Source organism: Cucurbita moschata, unplaced genomic scaffold, assembly GCF_002738365.1.
Source record: "Cucurbita moschata cultivar Rifu unplaced genomic scaffold, Cmos_1.0 Cmo_Scf00038, whole genome shotgun sequence".
Taxonomy (NCBI): Eukaryota; Viridiplantae; Streptophyta; class Magnoliopsida; order Cucurbitales; family Cucurbitaceae; genus Cucurbita; species Cucurbita moschata.
The window spans coordinates 587677-598606 of record NW_019268554.1 but is presented as its reverse complement, the minus strand read 5'-3'; the positions used below and the strand labels follow the sequence as shown (position 1 = coordinate 598606).

Sequence of the window (10930 nt, the reverse complement as noted above, 5' to 3'; positions counted from 1 at the left end):
TCGATGTAGAATCCACCCCCTTCGGTGTCCAGAGTCCTTGCTGGCACACCGCCTCGTGACCACCCTCTTCAGTATCCAGCGTCCTTGTTGGCATACCGCCTCGTGTCCACCCCCTCTGGGGCTCAGGCTTCTCACTAGCACATCGCCTGGTGTCTAGCTCTAATAACATTTGTAACCGCTCAAACCCACTGCAAGCAGATATTGTCATCTTTGAGCATAAATAGACATTTAAATTAAAAACAACTTCGATCATTGACCTTTCATCTAATGTAAACAAACATCACTACATGGATCCATATACATCCAGTTAGCCTATTATGCTAACAAATCTACAATGAGCATCATACGTTCTAGTAATAAAGGATGATCTAGAGAGAGTTTAGCTAGAGTAAGAAATATAAGTGAACACATAAATTGGTTTTGAAGAAGAATCTATGCTAGCTTCATTTAGAACTGCTTATATAAATAAGAATGTACTTATCATAATTGACGCGTATTCTACCGTCTCCGAAGAGGTCTCTGGAGAAAACAGACAGATAACATTAGAAACGTCATATTGAGCAAATACTTACATCAGTAGGTAGCAACATTATCAGTAGGGATCGTTGATGCATAGAATTACAAAAGAGGCACATACCCTTTGCCCATGATCATGTCCTTGTGACTGCACATTGGTCATTCTTTCTTGATCTGGGACCAACTCTGGATTTCCATGCTTGTAAATTGCCTGCAGCGCTCTACCGACAAACGGTCGAACTATATTCACTTCCATGGCAGATAGATCTTTAATCTAGGATCACAAAACCAGAAGACCCTGATCACATCAGCACATAATCAAAAAGGCAAAACCTAGTGGGTAAGAACGTTGCATTTAGTATCTTTTCTGTTACAAATGATACAGTAATAAAGCTGTAAGTTCATAAATTTGGTCAGTATATAAGAAAAGAAGAAGAAAATAAAAATAAACTCTTAGTCAGAAGTCGACCTTCACTGCGGATGTGCGTGTATCAATCGACTCCAAACTGGTTTCAACTTTGTGAAACCGAACATCCCTGATATCTTCAATAAGAGACCTTACCTATGAAAAGCAACTCAATCAAATGACTCATGAAAAGAAGTTAATTACATGCTGAAACTCAAAACAAAAGCTCCCAACTCACCAAATACATGTCAGGAACGTCCTCTCGTGCGCTATCATCCACAACATACAGTTAACATCAACACTTTTAATGACCATAAAGAAAATTTGTTATGTTAAAGATCTCGTAATACTTACTGGTCAAAAAGAAGTTTCGATATTTCGACGTAATGGAAGGGTAGTATCTGGAAAGATCCTTGAGACTCTCGTTCTGCCTCCAACGTTTGTGTCAACTTTTCTAGTCCAGAAAGCCGAAAACTGTGAGATTACAAACTATCTACCCTGACTATAATGGATTATATCTCTCTTCTTTTTCAGTCTTTTTATAGCCCAATATTTCTTCTATTCTCTTCATCACATTGAAAAAAATTAAAGAGTTGATGCCTATTGCACCCATCAGAAGGAAGAAACCTAAAATATTTGGATTACAAGAAATAAATTGTGAAAAATGTTATGAAGTGAGAATGAATATCAAGGTTACTCTTAGGTACTATTGGGTAATCCATGCTACTCAAGTACCTAATCAAGATATCAATGAAACCAGCAGCAATATCTTTAAATTTGATACAATTAAAAATGCATGCAAGAAAGAAAGTAGTTGTGCGCTAACACCAACACTTTTCCCCTCCAAGCCACCATAAAGATTCAGCTCCTTTATGTCTGAGGAAGCTACAACTAGTTTTTTTCCCTTCTGAGAAATCATAATCTTAGGATTCTTAGTGCATAACCGAAAAGTGTTCTCATGATTGACAGACGTCTAAAAACAGATCAACATCGAATGTAATGAAACCAGGATAAGATCCCTAGTCAAAATTTGGAATCCATATCTCAATATCTTTCGGATATTTTTTAGACTACGAGCTCTAAAGAAAAAGTAACAAGCTAAGGTCAGCTGTACCATAGAATTGTAACTTTATTTGGTTTTTCTCTGGGAGATGGAGTTTCCTTGACGATGAATCCTTCACGTAGGTCTGAAGAATGTAATATTAAACATAGAACCACTCTATAATTTTTTGATATTCATCCACTAAATCGATACATGGTTTGCAAGGATGCTAGGAGTTCTTCTATTGCATAAAGAAAGCATTTTTATATCCCATTCATGTTGGCGTGACCCTGTGTTTCAAGCTTGAAACCATGGTCCATGATAGGAGGATTGCTCAACAGCACTGATTCCTGTATACTTGGAATGTAATGATCTCTTCGATATTAATCTACAAAACCGACGTAAATTCTAGATCTATAGATATTATATCCTCCAATTGAGTATGCAGACTAGTAATTGCATCAGATCAAGTTATTTAATCCAGGAGAATCCGTCGACATTCTCCAAAAAAGAACAAAGAAAAAGCCTGCAGATTATGCGTGTTACGCATGAAAGAAATTTCACCATATATAACAGATAGAACTTACCAACAGACATCCACTCTGGAGGCCTAATTGCACATTTCCCTCTTTTTTTCAGAGCAATCGCTAGCCACAATGGAACTTCAGTGGCGATTTGGGGATAGAACGGACCATAATCCCCCTTGAGGAAACAAGGAAATTAAAAACACTCAGCATTAGCACGAAGAAAAGATAAAAAAACACACAACAATGAAAATTGAAGAATCCTACAATAAAGCAGACAGCATATGTTAAACATGAACAGAATAGGTGAAGAAGACAACATACACAAATCAAATTTAGAGAATCCATTCTCATATTAGGAACAATCTCCACCATTTCATCTTCAGCTACAAACTCGATCTGGACAAGAATCCCCGAAACAATTTAGCATCAATGCCAGATAACATTGCTTTAACCATTTAGAGAGAGCATAAAGAGGATACCTCTTCTGCAGAAAATAGGGTCAGGTGAGGATCTGATTGACCAGCCATTTCTGTTAAAAAGGAAATTAGACTATTCAAATACAAAATAACAGTTTCATTCTTGATACGGATAACTAAAGCATGGTATGAGAACTCTAGCCAATTGGATCTGAGAACCCATCACGGATATGCAAACCCCTAAATCATACATGTTAAAACCCTCAATTCAAGATGATTTCATCCCAAATGATATAAAATTTATGAGAGTTCGATCTAACAATCTTATTGAAGAACAAGACCTTTAGATCTAAAATATTCAAGAATCCCAAAATGATAAAGAATTCATCCCATGGAAAATAAGATATGGAGTACTTTGTTGATCAAATATCTCAAGACAAGAAAACTTGTTTGAGATTCGAATCACTCCACAAACAAGATTGATCAAGTCAACCTTGAATAATTCTAAGCATGAAACCTAAACTACGTAGAACTGCAAAGAAACTTAGCTCTAGGCTAAAACAAGGCACAAATATTCTTTTTACTACGGTTTTCAAATCTCCTTTACAAAGACAACATACATGGTCCACCTATTTTTCTTTTTTTTTTTTGGTGTATAGCTCAGTTGGTAGAGCATTGGGCTTTTAACCTAATGGTCGCAGATGAAATCCTTGACCTTCCATGAGGCATTCCAAAAGTTGTAGCCTTCATACTTTATTACCATTAATTAACCATTTTGTAAATGTAACTATAAAGTAAATAAAAAGTCTTAAAGCTAAAAAATACACGAATAAAACACCATAAATCCAAAAATAGTAGATTTCAATCATCCACCCAAGAATTCATAACCATCTAAGAATAAATAAATCTCATTTAAAGTAACTTGAATCCGTGGTTGCAAAATAAAGATTGATTCTTCCTTAATATAGCACTAATTGCAACTTTTGTTCAAACTTGATTTCACTCAATATGACTGGAGATCTCATGGTAATTTAACAACATTTTCTTCGCATCTTCCTTAACGTTTATATTGCATGATTTAAATGCCTTGGTTCGTATCCGGGCAAGGTTAAAAGTTGTTCTCACAAATTTTGGATTAGAAATTGGAAGTAAACACTTCCGAGGAAACTTAAAAGCGCCCCCACCGTACAGAAAAACCAAGGGCAGAAATTTCGCTACACACTAGCAAATTCTACAGGGTATTTGAGGGAGGGTTTGAGTTCAGTCAAGGAGTTTTCTCACGCCTAAGGTTTATGACACAAATTCAAGGGTTTAACTAAACCAAAGCATCTAAAATCTGCATCCCAAACACAGTTTTCATAAACTCATGCTTCTAAACTCTCCACTTAAATCTCTAGGCTTGATGTCTAACTTCTAAGTTCCAAGATTTTCCTCCTCCAGAAATTACAAAACCATGCTATGAAAAACCATCCACTGCCCAATCTAAACATTATCTGATTTATCATCTTCAAACCAGAATAAAAATTCGTGCTAGCACATTCAACGATAATGGTATCAGTTTCATCTGTAGAATATAAACGGAATTATAGAAAGTGATATCAAATATAAATCAAATAACTACGTTGCAACTGTTAAAATCATCAAATCGAACAAGCTACAGCGAATGAACCAAACTGCAAGAGTAAATCGGTAAAGAGCAACTAAAATTCCAGCGAAAAGCGTATAAATTTCAATGGTTGTTGCAAATTAGAGGATCTGTAGAGTTTCAAATGGAGAAGAGAAACAAAAGCAATCTGAAAATTTACCTAACGAAAGCTTCAATCTGAATAATTCGTGAAGATCGGAAGTCGATTACTAGGGAAACAGAAGCAGCGGCAAGAGTTGGGAGAAAATTCAAAACTGAAAATCTTGGCAAAATTTGAGGGGGGAAATGAACGTAAACCAATTTTTAAGCTCGCTGCGAAAAAGTGTGCGAAAATCACAGCCAAATTTTTAAGGGTTGAAATTTAAAAGATGGATTTGAATATCAAATTTAAGCGGATGAACAATGATTAATTATAATAATTAAAATCATTTTTTAGTGTTGAAATAAGATCAAGATGTGTTAATCCATTATGGTTCTTTTTAGTGTCTAACTCAATCTTGCTGGTTGCTCGAAAAATTCATGTTTAAACCGACAAGAGATGAAGAAATGAGGAGAGATTTCTCGCCATTAACTGACGGGTTAATGTCGGGATTGTATTTGTTGTCTCTGTCCCCTCCCAATTCACCACTCGTCCTACCTCTGTGCATAGTCATGTTTGTCTAAGGGGGTGTTGTACGTGGCTGCGTGTCGGATGTCCCGGTAATGCTTGTCCAAGATGCCTCCTAATTCACCCATCATTCTCTCATGTCTCACGGTCATGCTTGAATAATGCGTGTTACCTGTGGGCGTTGTCGGGTGTCCAAGTAATACTCGTCCAGGACATGTTGTCCATGGTCGCATGCTCGTTTCAAACTCTTTTTACTTGCTTTTATATTAGACATGTCGTAACTATTCATGTTGTGTCAATACGATGGTATATGATTGGTTATCAAAATCATATATACACTCACGTGGCTAAAATGCCTGAAAATGTACTATAGGGGATGTGACTAGCTGTCAATATTTCCTACACGACTCTATACAATGATATGACATTGTCCACTTTGAGCATAAACCCTCGTGACTTTACTTTTGGCTTCCCAAAAGATCTCATATTAATAGAGATAGTGTTTCCGAGTATAAACACATGATGTTACGCTAAATTAACCAATGTGGGACTCACTCTCAATAATCCTCAACAACGATACCAGCTAAAAAGGCTTTCGTGTCCCAGCTGCATGATTATTTACGAGGATGAAATATTTTCAGGCAGCCAACAAATATTTATTAATATAATAATTTTTGTGCATTCTTATTTATGACGATGAAATTAAACTTAAATACGTAACCTTTTCAGCATTCATGGTTTTTAATGCCATTTAAAATGTAATTAATTACATTCAATAAAAATAATTTAAGTTTACTTCTATATTTTTCAATAAAAAAAACTATTAAATAGAGTACAAAATTTACTGTGTATAAATATTTGAATTTAAAAAATATAAAAAAAAAATTGATTATTTTGTAGAACTGATATTATAGTTAATTTTAAAATTAACAAAAAAAAATGATGTCTATCGATGATGATAATAAAATTTTAATTTATAACATGGTTGCGATTAATTTGCTAAAAATAATATAATAGGGGTAGGCAAGTAATTTCACTTTGTACGATCATAATTATTTTTAAACATTATAGGCTTTTGTCACTTACTGGGCATTAAGTCGTCCTCTCGTACTTATTTCAGAACATAAAAGTCATGTTTTTAGACTTAACTGGCCCGAAGTGTAATTAGTTGGTTCCCTACCTCTAACAAACTCGATACATATATGGGTCAGTCATAATAAACACCTCGCTGCTAGAGGGTAGCTGGGGACTCTCTAGTAGCCCCGACATAGTAGTACCCTAGTAATATCACAAACATGAAGGGAGTGATCTCGAGCCTGAACCAACTACGGTCATATGTGCTTCATTTATTAGAATGCTTCACTACTTCAAGTTAGTCGGTGACTATCTAGTAGCCCCAAAAGGGTAACCTTATAACACGAAGAGACACATGAGTAATGTCATAAACACGTGGAGAGCGACTCCATGTATAAACCAACTACGACGCATGTATGAGTCAGTCACTCCTCACTACTATAAGATAGACGACGACCTTGTAGCCTGAACATAGTATATATTTAATTTATTTAATTATTTTAATAATAAAATATTAATGAAAATTTTGAAAACTCGGGTATTTTTGAAACATTTTTAAAAGTTTAAGGCTATTTTTTAAACAAAATTCAACGGTTTTCAATATTATTTTTTTTAGGTAAATATATTTTTTTAAAAGTTTAAGGAATATTATTGATTTTTTGTTTTTTTAATGGAGGGCATTTTAGTCAATTTGATATTATGTAATATATTTTTTTTTATATAAATTGGGATTTTAGAATTTTAAATCCTGTTCTTCGTGTTTCGTTTTCCCCCTTCTTCTTCATCGCTCATCTTCAAAGGTTTAGCGATGTCTGGTGTTCAATCCCATCCGACTTCACTTGGACTCCACTGACACACTCCAACTCCCAGCTCCGGCGGCCTCACTCCGCCGCCTCACCGGAGACACACTCCTTCATCTTCCCATTTTTACTTCCCGGTGAGTTTTTATCTGCTAGGGTTTCCGGATTTTCTAATTCCACCGCCATTTGCTTCGACATCCACGCGATTCAGTTTCTTTCGCCGATTGACTTCCTTCCGGAGTTTAAACCTTCTGTTTGTGAGGATTTGTGTAAGTAATTGGGGTTTTCTTTTGGAGGGTTATGTGAAATTCGCTCCTGCTTTGAACGAGGAGAAGTAGAAGTGTTGTTGTTGTTGGGGGGAAACTCATGGAAGGGAGGAGGATTTCGGCGAGTCCTCGACCTTGTTCTGGTCGGCGTATTTTGGCTAAGAAGCGGCAGCGGGTTGATGGGTTTGTTAATAGTGTGAAGAAGCTGCAGAGACGGGAGATTTGCTCGAAGCGAGATCGTGCTTTTAGTATGAGTAATGCGCAAGAGAGATTTCGCAACATGCGTTTGATGGTCTGTTCTTTTTCCTTTTGCATCTTGTGCTATTTGGCTGTTCTTTACTGCATTACACACTTCTCCTCTCTCATTGCAGCTTCATTTTGTTTGGCTATAAGATGTTTTTTTTTTCAAGAAAAAACTCTAGCCCACTTCATTTTTGTTCCTCCTTCGCAGGATATCTCCTTCTTTGTTCTTTTTCCAGTTTGACTGATTTTGTGGGAAGCTTTTGGCCGATGCCTCTTTCACCCTTTTCCATTTCTGTTCATTTAGACAAAATGTTCCTTTGCGTATGTACCGGTAACTGCTTATAGGATGTCTTAGATCGGGGCGTCGTTTTATCTATGGTTAAAAGGATTTCCCTAGTGCGCTTCCCCTTCCAACGATGGAGCCAATTAAATGACTTCAGTGTTATTTCCTGATCTTGACAGTTCTAACACCTCAGCCTAACAAATTGTTTAGAAGAAATATGAAATTTTCTTGCGCTTATATGTTGCAGATGGTTTCTTTGTTTTCCTTTTCTAGAATCTTCTATTACAGATGAATTGAATGTGAATTTTATTTTTTCTTGGCCATGTTATTTTGTTGCTGTAAAAGGATAGGCACTCACGTCAAGGGAATTACGTTTGCATCACTAACTATTTAGTACATTCTGTTTGGCCATACTCTTGTGTATCTAAGTCATTTTGTTTATTGTTTTACTTATTCACCTCCACTCTCATTGAAGCTGGACTGTATATCTTGGTGTGGGCTGGATTTCCGTGATTAGTGTTTTGTGGTGTTTTGTGATGATTTTGTCACAAGGGATAACTTTATTATTGTTTGAGAATTTACTTACGGAGTCCATTTGTTATCATGTGTCATGCTTTAGGTTGATTATTAAGAGTGATAGTTATAATTCACGGCATTAACAAGGCCTTGGATTCTGCAAGTGATTGATGGTCGAATTGAATAGAAAATATGTAATAGCAGGAAGGATCCGTGCAATTGGCCTTATGCTATTGAGATTTGGGCTGATATGATAGCTTTCCAAGCTGTTGAGAATATACTTAAGAATCTGCTACTATTGGACATTGGAAACTATTATCCTCAAGTTTGATCCATGTGCTTGGAATTGACATAAATTACTTGAATGTTGTTTTCTTTGTAAAATTTATATTTTCTTTCTATTTAATCATTTTAATCGTATCAGGAGGAATACGATACTCATGATCCAAAGGGGCATTGTTCACCAGTTTTACCTTTTCTAATGAAGAGGACCAAAGTAATAGAAATTGTTGCTGCACGTGATATTGTTTTTGCGCTCGCACATTCTGGTGTTTGTGCAGCTTTTAGTAGAGGTAACTACATTATGCCCTAGTGAGTCTTCTTAAACGAAAATTCCTGAATGACATGTGTTGGTTATTTCGTGTACAGAGACCAATGAAAGGATATGCTTCTTGAATGTCAGCCCTGATGAGGTCATTCGGAGTTTGTTTTACAATAAGAACAATGATTCACTTATCACAGTTTCAGTTTATGCTTCTGATAACTTCAGCTCTTTGAAATGCAGATCTACAAGGATTGAGTATGTAAAATTCCATTGCTCGTGTTTGTATTATTCATTTTCTTCAATTCAATGCTTATATTTATCTCTTCTGATATTTCCTCCTCAAATCTACTAGATATATTCGAAGGGGCAAGCCTGATGCTGGTTTCGCACTTTTTGAGTCTGAATCGTTGAAGTGGCCTGGATTTGTCGAGTTTGATGATGTTAATGGGAAGGTTCTAACCTACTCTGCACAGGATAGGTAACTTTACTGTCTTTCTTTTATTTGTCTTTGTTTCATTTTATTCTTATTCTTATTGCAACTTGTTTCTTTTTTCCTGCTCTTTTGTTGTCAGCATATACAAGGTGTTTGACCTGAAAAACTATACCATGCTTTACTCCATATCAGATAAACATGTTCAAGAAATCAAGATCAGGTAATTCTCTCCTATTTTCTCTTAGTGTTGTGCAATGGAACAAAGAAAATTCAAGTCTTTGGATGACTCTTCCTGATTAATACAAGTGAGAGTTACTGAAAATTGAAGATAAATTTGAACGTCAAGATTATTTTCTAGCTTCAAGATGAAGCTCTTGATTAATTTGTGAATTAAATTAGTTTGTTTTCTTTTCTAGAAGACAGCCTAGCACCTATGTCATGCACCTCTACCTCCATCTACACCTATATGTACATTTGCTGTTTTTTTCTTCTTTTTTCTGAATTTTCTTTTGAAGATGGTGCAGTTGTGTTTGCAATGTAACCTTGTGTATATTCTGTGCTTGTACTTTTTCAGTGGTGTATAGGAAGCACGAAAACTCTATTTTAGTTAGGTTGTGCATGTTGGACACAAACTCATCTAGACACGCTCTGAATGTGTCTGACATGCAAAAACCAATGTCCAATTTCGTAAAGATAAAATACACAAAGTTCAAATTAATATGAGTTCCAAGTCAGCAAACTAGTTATTGTCACACCATGTTTGCATTAGTCTACTGACGGTCAAATGACTTCAGGAGCCATTTAGAACATTTTTCGAAACCTCAGGATTCATAGAACTTAACATCTAAAAACTTTTGGTATGGTTCGTTGCAGTATGCTGCTCTTTTACAGAACTGTACATAGACCTAGATACATGTTGAGTTGAAATGGATTACAATAAATTGTTGGAGTTTATATTATTTTAATTGAAGTCTTCCCTTTTCCTCTCTCTCGTTCTTATATGATTTAGATTGTGGTAGCTGACCTAGTAGGTTTCTATGTAGTTGTCCTGGAGAAGATAGTGAGGGTGAGGCACGTCATATGTTATCTACAGAATAGTTCATAGAACTTGACTTCAAAAATATTTTGGTATGGTTCATTGCAGTATGCTGCCCTTTTGCAGAATTATACATAGGCCTATTGCCAATACATGGTTAGTTGAATGGGATTACGATAAATTGTTGGAAGTTTTTAATTTAAATTTAGCTTTTCCTTCTCTCTCTCTCTCTCTCATATGAATTGGATTGTGGCAGCTGGCCTCTAGGTTCTATGTAGTTGTTTGGGAGAACTTAGTGAGGGGTAGGCATATCGTATAGTAACTACAGAATAGTTCATAGAAATTGACATCAAATTCTTTTGGTGTGGTTCGTTGCAGTATGCTGCCCTTTTGCAGATTGTATGTAGACCTAGCACCAATACATAATTAGTTGTAATAAAAAATTGTTGCAAGTTTATAATTTTAATTTAGTCACCCCCCCCCCCCCCCCCCCCCCCCCCCCCCCCCCCCCCCCCCCCCCCCCCCCCCCCCCCCCCCCCCCCCCCCCCCCCCCCCCCCCCCCCCCCCCCCCCCCCC

The 10930-nt window shown here is 36.4% G+C and overlaps 2 protein-coding genes across 3 annotated transcripts in view; one reads left to right on the top strand and one right to left on the bottom strand.

Annotated features, from left to right (window-relative positions):
* Positions 1-233: 233 nt before the first annotated feature.
* Positions 234-4936, bottom strand: LOC111432452 (DNA replication complex GINS protein PSF2). 2 transcript variants are annotated; one of them, XM_023069344.1, is made up of 9 exons: positions 4713-4930; positions 2971-3020; positions 2813-2887; positions 2552-2666; positions 1277-1376; positions 1161-1191; positions 986-1078; positions 638-790; positions 234-519 (listed from the first exon to the last, which is right to left on the bottom strand). In XM_023069344.1, exons 2-9 carry the CDS (start codon positions 3016-3018, stop codon positions 499-501), a joined length of 636 nt encoding a protein of 211 aa, XP_022925112.1. In that variant the 5' UTR covers positions 3019-3020; positions 4713-4930; the 3' UTR covers positions 234-498. The 2 variants fall into 2 exon arrangements, with proteins under 2 accessions (XP_022925112.1, XP_022925113.1); XM_023069345.1 differs by lacking the exon at positions 234-519 and having other exon boundaries at positions 703-814; positions 4713-4936.
* Positions 4937-6994: 2058 nt separating this feature from the next.
* Positions 6995-10930, top strand: part of LOC111432451 — a 6583-nt gene continuing 2647 nt past the window's right edge. Inside the window, exons 1-6 of the mRNA XM_023069343.1 lie at positions 6995-7170; positions 7330-7591; positions 8766-8913; positions 8990-9140; positions 9238-9363; positions 9458-9538. Of these exons, the coding sequence (XP_022925111.1) occupies positions 7400-7591; positions 8766-8913; positions 8990-9140; positions 9238-9363; positions 9458-9538 (698 nt within the window). The 5' untranslated portion in view covers positions 6995-7170; positions 7330-7399. The remainder of the gene's footprint in view (positions 7171-7329; positions 7592-8765; positions 8914-8989; positions 9141-9237; positions 9364-9457; positions 9539-10930) is intronic.

Excerpts from the sequence above, each read along its gene's own strand:
- LOC111432452 (XM_023069344.1), bottom strand. The coding sequence starts at position 3,018 with ATGGCTGGTCAATCAGATCCTCACCTGACCCTATTTTCTGCAGAAGAG. Across the intron at positions 2,888-2,970 it reads CCCTATTTTCTGCAGAAGAG|ATCGAGTTTGTAGCTGAAGA; the intron begins GTATCCTCTTTA and ends ATTCTTGTCCAG. Across the intron at positions 520-637 it reads GACATGATCATGGGCAAAGG|AGACCTCTTCGGAGACGGTA; the intron begins GTATGTGCCTCT and ends TGTTTTCTCCAG.